This window comes from Andrena cerasifolii, chromosome 5 (genome assembly GCF_050908995.1).
Source record: "Andrena cerasifolii isolate SP2316 chromosome 5, iyAndCera1_principal, whole genome shotgun sequence".
NCBI lineage: Eukaryota > Metazoa > Arthropoda > Insecta > Hymenoptera > Andrenidae > Andrena > Andrena cerasifolii.
The window spans coordinates 10,283,690-10,297,489 of NC_135122.1; the positions used below are offsets into that span (position 1 = coordinate 10,283,690).

The 13,800-nt window shown below is 48.5% G+C and overlaps 1 protein-coding gene across 30 annotated transcripts in view; it reads right to left on the reverse strand.

The window, feature by feature from the left end:
• Positions 1 to 13,800, reverse strand: part of Tm1 (tropomyosin 1) — a 29,941-nt gene that overhangs the window by 15,493 nt on the left and 648 nt on the right. For 6 of the 30 annotated variants that reach the window (XM_076813482.1, XM_076813476.1, XM_076813475.1 and 3 more), the window contains exons 3-4: positions 3,057 to 3,190; positions 837 to 954 (exon numbers count right to left, since the gene is read on the reverse strand). In XM_076813482.1, coding sequence (XP_076669597.1) covers positions 837 to 954; positions 3,057 to 3,190 — 252 coding nt within the window. Of the gene's footprint in view, positions 1 to 179; positions 298 to 836; positions 955 to 3,056; positions 3,191 to 9,003; positions 10,440 to 12,188; positions 13,433 to 13,800 lie in introns of those variants that run through there. The other 24 variants (XM_076813479.1, XM_076813477.1, XM_076813474.1 and 21 more) reach the window with 18 other exon arrangements.

Consider the following 13,800-nt stretch of genomic DNA (forward strand, 5'->3'; position numbering starts at 1 on the left):
TAGGATACTTGTATACCGGGCCACGGTTCTTTCGAGCACACAGAGAGAAGACAGAGAGTTATGGGGTTAGGCACTATCTCGACTATCAACTAGGAACCATCATCGTGATCATCGTTATTTTTATCATTATTATCATTATCACTGCAGCCGTCACGCTCGACAGTCGTGGGCTCGCGAACCTCATCGTATTTCTTGTCTGCCTCTTCAGCAAGGAACCTGGCCTCCTTCAGCTGATTTTCGAGGGCGTCCATGCGCTCTTCATCGGCCAAGCTGCGATTCTCAAGAATCTTGCGGGCTCTTTAATAATTACGACAAAGAATCGGGATTAACATACTTTACGGGCGAAACAAACGAGCTATAGAGAAACGAGTCATAGATTATCGCCGCCTCGTCCCAGCGGACGAGGATCTCCTGGTGGTCCGCGGCAGTTCCCGCTTTCCTGCTACGTACTGGCGATCCTGCAGAGGAGGCTACACCTCCGGGAGCAAGTGGGTGGTCGGTCTTGACGAGCTGAGTTCAGATTGGATTAACTTGTGGATGCCGGAGTGATTTATGGAACTGTAAGTTACATATCAATGCGCTTGTTTCGTGATATGCAACGATCCAACAAGTGGCTCAAGATGGGCTGTACAAAATTGCAAGTAGATAGCGATTATAATTAATCCGACGTTGCGGCGTGAGACATTCGCCTGGTTTAGAGGTAAATGGAAGTTTAAGGCAGCCCGCTTTTAAGTGTCTTTGGATTTCGAACACAGGCTCGTCAAGGTGACCACTGACTCGTTCCCGAAGGATTCGTTTGGTAGAAATCGTTAGCTTGTCGCTGGTACGTGACCCACCTCCTCGTATTTCTTATCCGCCTCCTCGGCGATCAGTTTAGCCTGTGCTAGCTGCTGCTCCAACAATGATACCCGGTCATCCTCCATATTGGTACGGTTTTCGAGTGCCTTGCGTATCCTAGCGGTCGATTATCATTCGATTTTTAGCATCTATTTCATCGCCGTTGAAAGAAACATCACCGACGCGCGGCAAAGTCTCTCGCGATCTCTGCGATAACAGCTACTGGCCTCTCGCGAGAGGCTAATCGCGACATTTTTCATGATCCGACGCGATGAAAATAATAGAATTGGGGCAGTGACGAGGAAAAGCTAGTTTAATTGCGAATGGAAACGTTTAACTGACTAAGCTCGGAAGTTACGATTCACTCTTGCACGAAAACCTTCCGACTGGCATGTCTTTGGAGAACTTATCGTGCAGCGACAGTATACCCCAAGGAATAAAGCTTCGACAAAATATTGCTCCCGTTGCAGAATTCGCGAATCCTCCGCTGGCTATCGCGACAAGAAAACCGCGAGAACGCGTCATTCTGTTATCAACCGCGATAAATCATCTACATATCCGCCACTTGCGCGCACCGATCCGACGCGGATTCTCGAAATCGCGGCTTCGGTCGCCGATAAACTTTATCGAGGCGAGCAACGATCAAGCGGACATTTCTGCAAACATTGATTCTCGGGGTTCTTTCAACGTCGAAAGGTTAGTTCTATCGATAACAAGTTCCTGGTGCTAATTGATATTCCAGTGAAAGAGCGAACACGCGCGATCTGATTAAATTCGTTCGCTATTTATAACATTTCTGAGCTGATTAGCGCGAGGAGAAAGCTTGGTGGTTTTTATAAGAAACTGTAGGTGAAAGAAGAAATTGTGTCTGATACTGCTAATCGGTTGATTAAGCGACATCGAATTTAACTCTAATCGCATCATTTTCTAATTAAACACCCACTTTGCGCGCGGTTCGTGAAATCGCGGTAAAATTGCTACCTGTGTTCTTGTCTATCCGCAATCACGCCTATGCGTGCATTCGATTATTAGGCGACTGTAGCTCGCCCAGCTCTATATTTGGCGCAATGCTAACAGAGAAAGATTATAATGGAGTGCTGTGTTGTCTTATAAATAGATCTGAACGTAGAATGTGGCCTTTCGAGATTGCTCGCTCTTTCAGCTCGATTTCTTTAAGCATCGACTAGCTTTTCGTTTGCAAAAATTTTGGAATACTGTCTAAAATTATTGTGGTGGAATTATTACGACCGAAATGTGATAAAGGACTTTCTGATCGAGCGAAGTGTAGGAGACCTTGAAATTACATACCAAATAAACATATAATATTACGCGAATCCGGTTCCTTTTCTACTTCATCACTGCTTATTACCTTAACACTATTCCCACCACGACCGGTCAAATTTTTAAAATTTCGCTTAGAATTTCCTATATACAACGTAATTGAATCGCCTTTAAACTTCACGAGTTTTCCTCAAATATACGTATGTACGTGATATACTTCCGAATAAAAGAAACTATATTTTTATACTGTCGAATTGGCTATTATCTTCATTCTACATTAAAAAATATAAGTTGTGCTAAAGACCGGGAATTTGGCCGGCCGCGGTAGGAATAGGTACACGCGAAGTGTCGGTAGGAATAGTGTTAAACCCCTCGTTTAACCAAAATTTGCAAGCCGTTCCTTGCACAATAATTTTAGACCTGTTCAGAATGAGAATTCATGAACTATCTGAATTTAATCCTTGGTTGTTAAAGTCCTAAGAAGATTAATCTATTTTATCTCGCAGGGTAGATAACAGTAGACGACACGATACACAATTTCTCTATCTGGGGATCTGCAAGTGAAATGTACCCACTCCAATCCAGAAATTTCACAAATCCTTAATTCATGGAGAATCTAATTGCAAGTCTTTAACAACGAGCAACTCCTCGGTATTTTGAGCTCAGACCGTGAACTTGCCGCCATCGAGCGACGCGCACTGAAGCACACTTTCACCTGAATCGATATATCCCAATGGGGGCCTAACATTATCTACCCATTGAGTAAAACGGCTGCTATGCTCGTCGAACGCGAGCCTCCTTACAAATATCCGTACGAGAGCGTATTTTCGCTGCTCGCCTATGCGCTGCCCGGCATCGTACGGGTATTTATAAAAATTACGTGGCCGTTCGATGATCGTGATCGAGAATGAAATGATAAAAAGCGTGGCATCGTTTACCGTTCGCTCTCATCTGCGGCCTGCGACGCCTCTGCTAATTTAGCAGTGGCGGTAGCGAGGCGTTCCTCGGATCTCTCGAGGTCCTCCTCCAACAATTGGATACGACGATTCAGAGCGGCCACTTCGGATTCAGCCTGCAATCAGAAAAGAAGATGCACCGTTAGTTCCGAGTAGCCAACCGTGCCGCGGCTTCGCTTATCACTTATTGCACCGAGTATTCAACGATTTGCTGCGAGTAGCTTTATCGCCTACACCGAGCGGAGAACTAAGTTCAAGTTCGTCTACGGCTCGATGATGCAAACATACTTGAGTTCCCACTGCTCGTTACAACTGGCACAACGATGGCTCGCGGTTAAACAATAGAGCAATTTAGCGCAAAATCGAGCTGCGAGTAATATTTCCATAGTTCAGCCACGTTGGAGGACAGATATCGCTTAAGGGATCCAGCTCGGGTAAACTGCAAGGCCGCAATAAATCTTCAACGAACTAACAAAGTTAAGATAAAGAGCCAGATAAGGTATCTTCGTTGATACAGAACTGCACGGCTGAGCTTTGAAACGATTCGGTGTCACCAGATGCGGCCAGCTTGCAGCGTCGACTTAGGGATTCCTCGTGAATTATTCTCCCCGGTGAAAGAAGGCGAGGTTTAGAAGCTGCGACGCGCGACACGTGATCGCGATTCGCCGCGACCACCGTCAAGGTCTACGCTCGATTCGCATATCAATGACCCAGGCGGGCTTCCTCGAGCCGGAGGCTCGAGCATCGCTGCACCGAGCGACTTAATTGAATGGGTCATCCGCGCGCGTCACCAATTTTCACAGCATCCGCGCGTTTCTGCCCGCATTTGCATGCCTGCCCACTGGGAACGCTCGTCCGAGTCAAAAGTGGGGCTTGTCGCGAACAAGAAGACCGCTCTCGTCTCGGCGCAATTAAAACTGGCGTCGTAACGCTTCGCGGATCAGATGCCTCGCACGAAAGTCTATTCTGATTAATCTCGGTTAATCAAATTCACGCGGGTTTCCATTCCACTCTGCGACGCGGCCAGGTGCAGGACCGCTCGCGTCTCGAAGAAGCTTTCTTTGGAAAGGCAGTGATTCCTCGATATTACTCCCATCGACTTTGCATTTGCTTTCCGAGTTAATCAGGATGACTCGCTTTTAGTATAGGCGTTCTACGCGTGTTTAAGTCGAATAACGGCGCGGACGAATGAAGAAAACGAAAGGTAACGTGCGATTGTTCACAGCGAGCAGGTACTTGACTAAGTTTACTAAACAGAGCTATAAATGGGTCAGGCAAGGTTCGATCGCAATTAAGCGGGTCTGTAATTAACGTCCAGCGAACTCGGAGCTATTGAAAGGAGAGTTCGGCCGGTGCGCGTTACGTCGAACGAAGCGAACCGTGCGCCCTTACAAATGTAAATTACTTAACGCTCGATTACGCGTGTGCTTGTATAGTACACGCAATTCCAGGCCCTTGTCCCCGTTAGCGAGCAGCTGCACCTGCCGACGATTGTCTACCGAGCGGATAAATCCTAATTCACCGTGCGCTTACTTTTGTGCGCGTGTTACTGTTTACAAGCCATGTATCAACTTCGTATCCGGAGCATTCGTCACACCTATTCTCCCCTGGCCGACGACACGCACGAAATAATCGCGGGGCAATAGCGACGATTGCTTCGATAGCGACTATCTTATCTCGCAGAAAAATTAGGCTTGCTTCTCAATGGGATCTTCGGGAGAAAGCTTGTCGCGCAACAGGCTTCGTTCTTTAACCTTAATATTCAATAAGTCTATTTCCTAATTCTTAAGTTTGTGATTAGGTTTGTAATCTTATGATTTTTACAGAGTTGGGAAGTGAAGTTTGATAATCTGTTTCAGGATTCCTGTCATGTAGTTTCTAACAAGTAATAATTCACTTATAGTGAATGGAGTTTCCCGATTTGGAATATGTATATTTAAAGTACTCGTGGTAACTAAGAAATCCTGAAAATTATATCTGCAATGGACCTATTTTACTCATGTTATCAATAACATTCAATATAGCCTCAAGGCGTATGCGAAAAACGGCAAAATCTTCTTATTCAAGAATATTTGGCTAAAACCTGGCATCGTATTTTTTTTTGTGGTGCTGAATCCGAATATGACTTTATTGTTTGTGTAAAAAAAAATTCCTAAGGTAGTTTTCTTAATAAAAAATCGTTTTTTGGAGATAATTCAAAAAGGAAAGGCCGTAGAATTTTTTAAATATTTTTTTCGCATTACTGGTACCAATTTACTTCAAAATCCATTTGAACCTGTTTTTAACTCCCAGGGGCTACATCTTGGCCCATAGGGCAAGATACCAATTCGTAATCAGTTTAGGTTAGGTTGAAAAACAGTCTATGACTGAACCTCGCCTTTGCGTTTCTCTGTTTTCTCTCGTTCTTTTCTTGCTTATATACTTGTGTCGTGCATTAAAGACGCTTAATAATAATAATTATTATTTACAAAATTTATAAAAATAATTGGTGCGAGTAATCCGGAAAAAATATTTAAAAAATTCTCCGGCCTTTCGATTTTTAGTTACCTCCAAAAAAGCGATTTTTTTATTAAGACAACTGCTTTAGGAATTTTTTTTACACAAACAATAACGTCATATTCGGATTCAGCACCACAAGAATCGGTCCATTGTAGATATAATTTTCAGGATTTCTTAGTTACAATGAGTACTTTAAAAATATATATTCCAAATCGCGAAACTCTATTCCCTATAACTGAATGTTTACTTGCAAGTTGTTTAGACTGAATGGCTTTTGTTGCGAATAGTTATGTTATCAACGATGCACCGACTTTGTACTCAAGGGAAACCGACACACCCACTCATTCTGGCACAGTCGAACAGGTCTCGTCGATAGTATCGGCGGTAATGCTGGTAAGTATGCCAAACTTCCGCCACGGATCACCCTTCGTTGCCTCCATTACCGTTCTGTTAATTCGACGCGATATACGACCGTTGCCCACAAATCACGGCGATCCGCCGCACCAAATCCTACGTTAAGAAGGCAACTCTACTCGCGAACTGATCGCGATCGATCACCCTCGAAGAAAAATATTTAAATAACTTAAGAGTCTTCGTTGACCGTATTTACATATCCCGCTCGACATTCAACGCGTCGTAGATCGGAAAGTATGGATCGATCGGCCTAAATCAATCAGCCTAAACGATCCTTCGTGGCCAAGCGCGGCGCCGCGTTGTTTATTAATAAATCAGCTTCCAGGATGGAGACAATCGATGCTCCATTATGTAAACTCCTGAACGAGACCGGCCTGCCACGTGCCTGTCGTACGTGGATCGTATGTACGCAGAACTTTCACGGTTCGCGCTAAATCCGTCGATGCCAAGGAAATCAATGAACCAGCCTCGCGTCTCCCGAGCTCGACGAATCTCGCCGCGAGAGAGACGACACACGCGTAGGATACACCGAGGAGTGTGTACCTGATCGGTACGATCCGGTGCCATTGGAGGCAAGAGAGAGAAAAAAAAAGGACCGCGCGCGGCAGTGCACTTGATTGCTCGATCACAAAAGCTTGTTAGTGAAGCTCCAACGAGCTTCCATCCGTTGGCCTTTTAGGACGCCCGCGCGCCATAAAGTGCAGACCGTCGTCACGAGGATATGTTGACATTTTTTGGATCGTGTCCAAGGTTAATCTCTATGGCGTAATCGCAAGGAATATATCCTTTATTCCTTAGTTCTTTTCCCCCAGATCCCTGCTTCCTCTCTTTCATTCGGTATTCGGAGCACTCCGATAACTGTTCAATAGAACAGACTTGGGAGATGTACAGACTGTGCTAAATACGAGGGCGGACTTCGAAGCGACTCTTGATGGGAGACATAAATAGGTGGTGCATAAGGATTTCTATTTTACCGGTGTTTCCTCTGATATGTAATTAGAGGGATCAGCAAGAGAAGTTAGAAGTTCAATCTCCAGGATATGGCGCGGCTAGCTTGTGAAAGAAATAAGAAAGTAAAAATGCATTTACATACGCTTCCTTGAACCCTGAAGAGCACCGTATATGTTTACCTATGTGAAACAGAAGATAGTTCTGCGAAATATTTGTAAAGTAATATAGCCGCTTAGGAGCCCTGCTTCAGTTACTTCTTTAATCGATAATTCTGTATGGTCTTGTCACCGTAGACGAGAGGATATCGAAGTTTACGAGAGGTTTCTTCGACGCGGGTAAAACGGTCTCAATGAAAAAAATACATTTCTTCGACCTTAAGTGTTGGCGAGTTAAATGTCACTCGTGTAAATAGCATACCGTTGGAATGTCAGCGGTTCGTCGTTAAAAAAAGGAGCGGTGATTTTTGGTACGTAAGCATCGTATTGTCGCATCGTCATCATACTCGAGGTTCTTTGAAGCTGGTGCTCAACCGCAGAATTTCAACGAGTCACACGTTCACGAACATTAGAAATCGTTCGCAAAATAACTCCATAATGCGACTGGAACGTTTCAGGTATTCGGTCAGCTCGAGTGATTCAAGAGAAAAATCTGTATTACGCTGCGAACTCGTTAGATCGAGGCTTGCAAATGCTAAAATCGAAGGTAGGTACTTCTATCCCATCCTACGTCTAACTGTACCCGTCGCGCCTCTATCTATCGAAGTTCATATTCAACTAACTTAACGTGCCAAGATTCACGATTCACCGGAACAATTCCGCCTATACGATGCAGAAGTCGACATTTAAAATACCGAATGCGAGAAACTTCCTTATCTAGCTTAAAGAGCATTCCAACTACCGAGAAAATTGTTACCAGCGTAAGAAACCACTATCTCACGTGCGATAATGTTTCAATAGCGCTTCGAAAAACTTCCCGTTAGCTTCTGCCGCACGACGGGCATAAAACCGATCGCCCTGGAAAAACGCCTATTGGATGCTATCCCGCGTTTAATTTTCAGGAAAGTTCCGCGCGAGCCAGCTACCGGATCGCACGGGCAAAAATCGACCGGCAATCGTCCATGTACCGGGCGCTGCCAACCTGAGCGTCGAAAATGCGAGCCGAAGCGTGGCAGGGACCCGAGCGTTTAGCGCATTGCGCACCGTTATTAACTTCTCCCCCATGTTACTGTTACAATATTTGCAGATGCACGGAGGATCGCCGGGCGGACGGGAGGAGGGTGGGTGAGGTGAGTTTTCAAGCCGGTCCTCGTTGTATCAAGAATGTCTCGAGTGCGAGTCGACTCCATGTACCCTCTCCTCGCCCCTCCCGCGGCCACAACCCAGCCTGACGACGACGTGCCTGACACTCACGATCGATCCTATACCCGTGTGGACGCCAGCCCCGGCGTATCGTGTTAATGCTTGGAAACAGACCTCGCGCAGAGTTCGACGACTCAACGATTCCTCGTCTGTCGAAATTATATTACCGCCCACCGGAGCACGACCCGTCCGTTTCCCTTGCTAAATTCGTGCCGCGGATCGATACTTTTCCGAACGGGCACCGTCAAGTTGAGCACCATATTTCCGGTAAAGACACGCCGCGGATCGTGTGCACGGTGGTCCGTCCCCGATGGAATTAACCGCACGACAAGGTTCGCCGCGAGACGAATCGATCGGGGCCGTAAAACCGACACGATTCCATCCACGGGGCGAGCCGCTCGGGATGTGCTCGCTAATTCGTTCCCGTGCGGCTCGATGAAAACCTCACTGAATTCTCCCGTCTCCCGTGCGCTCGGTTCCTGTTCCTGTCGCGGTGACGCGAAAGGATCGGGCCGAGCGTGCGGGACACGCTCGAGCAGGTTATAAATCGAGATCGAGAAGGAGAGGGCACAGGTAGGAGCGAGATCGACGAGGATGGTCCCCAACGACGATGGGGGATACATGGTGCGCGCCCGAGGTGTTTCGCGGCGTGCACGGGGGGAACACGGAGAAGAGAAGGTGGTCTCATGAGGCGAATTCTCACTCACTTCCTCGCGGCGCATCGCTTCCACCTGCAGCCGCTTCTTATACTCCTCGCACTCGTCCTTGTACTTCTCCATCTCCTCCTTGGTCTGCCTCATCTTCTTCTTCAGCACGTCGAGAAGGGTCCCCTGCATTTGCGTCGACATGCTGGCAGAATCCACGCGCGTAGCGTTCCCTCGCCGTATTACAAACGCCGCGATCGCGAGCCTCGTACACACGGGGTAGGATGGGATCGAGGTGGATCTCGAGACGCGTGGACAGAAGGATCGGGATTGCGAGGATAAACTGGTGAACACGACGCAACGAGGACAAAGTATGTCGGGGTTACGATAGGCGACCGGCACCCGTATCAGAGAGAGAGTTTCGTAGCCACCGAGCTGTCGTGCACTGACGACCACTGGCTGCTGTTGACTGGAAAGCAAGATGGCCGCCCCCGGCCTTCGCGCGCATGCGCGTTGATACTCTGGGGACGTCAAATAGTCCCTTGTCCTTGTTGCGACGCTACTTCGATAATATTTCGCGGAGATATCCAGCGGGGTAAAGAATTTAACATCCTTATCGCCTGGAGGATCCCCACCCGATCATGCCCGATACTCGAGTAACTCAGTTCAGTGATTGGATGCTTATTTTTTTCTTGTTGTTACGACCGCGTCACGAATCGTGATGCGCACGCCGAGTATCGCTACGCCAATCGACGTGTCGTCGCGCGCAAAGCCCCGGAAATACCGCGCCCGTCCTGAGCGCGGCCGACCGTTCGAATCGACGCTCGACAACAATCGCTGCGTTGTTTCGATCATTCTGCTTTAGCATCGTGAATCTATCCTTTCCAGTAACCACGGTGCTGCCTGTTGCGTGATGGATCGCAGCTAATCGCCAGATGGACGTACGAAGCGGAAATTTAAATAAAAATGGGGATCAACGACACGAGGGTTGCTAGAGAGCGAACGCTCAATTTGTTCCGATACACGAGTTTCATTGACTCGAAGGTCAAAGTGTAACGCAATTATCTGGCCGACTCTCATAAAACATAATGGAATAAGAGATACCGATGTCAGAGCGCCATCTATGAACCGCACGCTGTAATCGGATATTGAAACTGACAGGGACGCGTAATGAACTGTTTAAATGTATTTTATTCGGCTGTTAAGTAGCGGCGCGAAGAGAAGCGTGGCGTAACCGAGGGAATACGTGTCACGTCAAATTGACATGACGTCAGTTCATCGTGAACGCGAGGACACACTGAATAATTTATGTGACTCCGATAAAACATATACTTTAGCGAAAGTATTTCGTTATTTTAATGAAACCAGCCTAAGTTTCTACGAAGAAATGAAACGGAAAAATTGTAGTAAATGCGGTATATCTAAGCACATGGTTTAAATTCTCAGAGCGATTGCGTGTGCGTCTGGCTCGCGCACAACTACAGCTACCAGCTCCACCTAGCTAGCGATGGCCCCACTTCAAAAACAAACATCACGCACAGGCGTACAATTTGAATCAAGGCGAATCGAGCGATTTCCAATCAGATTTCGAATCGAATCTATAGCTCGTCGCGCAAATTATCCAAACAATAAGGATGTAGATGGCAGCACGTTGATGCGTGAGAAATCGCGGAACGCGACGTGTAAACATCGCAGATAAAATAGCCAAAGAAACTGATCCGCGCTCCAAAGGTCGTGGACAGAACGGACACGTACACATAGAGCGCGTTTTGAATCCGTGCGACACGGCACGGACGTGTTGCAATCGCTCTGCAACGTTGTAACGCGGCCGTTTTAAACGCTTCTAAACGAGGCGGATTTGCGGGCGCGCGTTCCGGGAGCAATACGCTTACGCAATGCCCTTGGAGCGCCGAATAAAAGAGCCGCTGGATCCGTCTACAGCGGCCACGTATTTTTAGAATGTTAGTGCTACTTGTGTTTGGTTTTCCAAGGCACGCCAGCAACGTCAATGCAGGGGTCCATTTTGAAAATGATTCTTGGAAAATATTGTTTGCCGGCGATGCACAGGAATCCGTTAGTATTATTGGGCGAAATCTATGCAATGGGACGATTTAAAATTAAACCGAAGATAGAAATATTTTACAAGACACGAGCATATCAATTACGGAGCTATTTCACGAAATATTTTCGAACATTATTTATAACGCCTTAGTGATAAGTATTTGCTAAAATATTTGTGTTACTTCTCAATCGACGTGTGCCGGCGATAAACTGATAATGGTTGAAAGAATGGCAGTGTCGTATTCGACGCACGAACGCGTCATACAATTTAAACGAAAGGTGGGGCTGACTGCTCCCAAAACGAATCAAGTGAGAAACGTCACGTCGCTGCATACATACGTGCTCGTAAATAATTGAAAGATTCGCGCCATTCGATGCAAGGCCCCTGGGACCTGTCCCCGTAGGAATGTTCGTCGATGTCGGGCGAAAGAATCAGGCTTGCACCCATTGTCCCCGTTCACTAACCCTAACAACAAGCGTTCTTTGTCGGGCGATCGTGCGTCGTTAAGCCCCGCAAGGAGGCCTTTGCCGCTCGAGCAGCGCTCCGCAATGGTCGCTTAATTATTATTACAAGACCGCGACAACTGGTGCATTATTCATTTAACGCGATAACGCGTCGAGAGAACCGATTTCGATTTCCAGGTGGCAGCGAGAAATTCTGGCCTTAATTCACGCCTTTCTCTAATCAGTATTCGAGGCGGTTCGCTAATTTTCCAGGATGAACGCAGGGAAAAGAGCGTTTAGCTGGATAGAGAAGCGCGATGGCAATGCTAGAGGCATGTTATTCTAACTCGGATCGGTGTTCGATCTACGGCCTGTAGCGTCGCCGCGGGTAACCGCTAGATCAGCTAACTCAACGACGCGTATTTTTACCCGCTCTCCGCCTTATATGGTATCGAATTCACGGAGATTACCTCGTTCGACGCGACGAGACCAGTAAAACCGAGGGAACCGAGCGCGAGGCGAACAAAGAGCGACGGAGTACGGGGCGCCGTTTCAGAGAGAGAGAGAGAAAGAGAGAGAGAGCGAGACTTTGACCGGCGATGACGCGCTGTTCGTTATCAAGGGGCCAAATGACCCCTGGGGGTCCACTGGCTTACGTCACGATGCGTCAAGGTCACGTCGCGCGGTGACCTTCCACCGCGCAACGCGTCTACGTACCGGGCGCATCAGCATGCGATACTGACCCGTTTCAGCTGGTTGCCCATAATGTTCTGCAGTTCGTTCCTTATGAGACTGAACTTCATCATCGTGTCGCTGGAGAATATGGAGGAACCGAACGCCAATCCGGGATAATCGGCGCATCTTCTTGCCCGTTTTGCCTCTCTTTCGGCTTGCACCTCTGCCCTCTCGCTTGGACAGCGTAGCTTGGCCAGCTCGGCCAGCTCCGGGTCTTCCTCGACGTTCTGCGACTCGTCGTCGGAGTTCCCGTCACCGCGAGCCCTCGCGACCGCGTGCTCGGGCTGCAGCGGATCATCGTCTTTGCTTCTCGTCTCGACCGACTCGTCCTCGGGTATCGCCTTCCCACGTGGTCTTGCTCGAGACTTGTCGGATAGCTCGGTGTCGTTGCTGTCACAGCTCTCCTTCTCGTTCCTCTCGCGAACCGATTGCCGTTCGCGTCGTTCGTCGAGAACGTCCCTGCTACACTGCGCGAGCCTTTGCGGGACGTTCTCTCGTCTGTCATCGCGTTCGGGATCATTGTTGCTCTTGCTCGTCCGTTCTTGCGCGGCTGCATGCTTGGCCGTCGGATCGCGGTGCCACCTCGCGCCGACGATCTTGGGACGTGTCACCGGCGGGGAGCAGTCCGTGTCGATGACAGGGCTCTTTTCGTCGAGCCTCGGCGACGCGGTGGTGGAGGACGTGTCGTTGTCGTTACCTCTGACAATCCCAGCAGGGCCACACTGCGCGGGTCCTCTGCTGGATGCGTCGAGACGTCGGCGGGTAGCGTGTCGCGGATGGTGCTGATGACCGCGACGTCTCGTGGACGACGCAAGAGCTGGCTCCATGCTGCGCTATCCAGCTGCCAACCCTTTCCTAACCCCTTTCGTTCCACCGTTCCTTTTTTCCAACGTGCTCTATGCACCACCGATACTACCACCGCACAAGGCGCACCGCCATCTTGTCTGTCACTGTTCGTAACACGTTTCTCACCGCGCCACGCATACGCCTTTCTGCCCGCTCCCTCTGTGTGCACGCACACACCGAGCGGCACGGCCGAACGCATGCACGAGAGGAGACACGCTGGTCTCCGCTCGCTGCACCGTCCGTGCTCCGATTTCTATCCTCCTTTCTCTCTCTCTTTCCCCGTCTCTATTGCTCTATGCGCGATCCAGGTTACCCTCTCCACGCGCCGCACTACCACTAACAACGCGAAACCGAGGTTTCGCCGAGCGCCGCCGAACCAACGAAGCGGCGGCACCGCGTACTAACGCTCGACTGTGCGCTCGCTTCGCGGGGAACCCGCTCATTCGCGGTGGGGGCGCCTGCGGGCGATCGCCGCGACATCTCGCGGCTCGAGCGTCAACTTGCTGGCGATAATAGCGCGCGGTAATCGATAACAGTTTGAAAATGTTCCGCGTCAAACTTCATCTCGGCTTGCTTTTCTAATCATTTCCGTGCAACAACTTTCGCCGTACCCTTTTCGATCAATGCTTATGCAGAACGAACATTATATTTCCTGATTTCTGTGCAGTTTATATGTGGCGGAAACTATGGATCACTGGGGAAGAAACGCAAAATCGATTCGAAGAGTAGAATCGAAATTTCACTTTTCTTTCGAACTATCGTTGATACTTTATC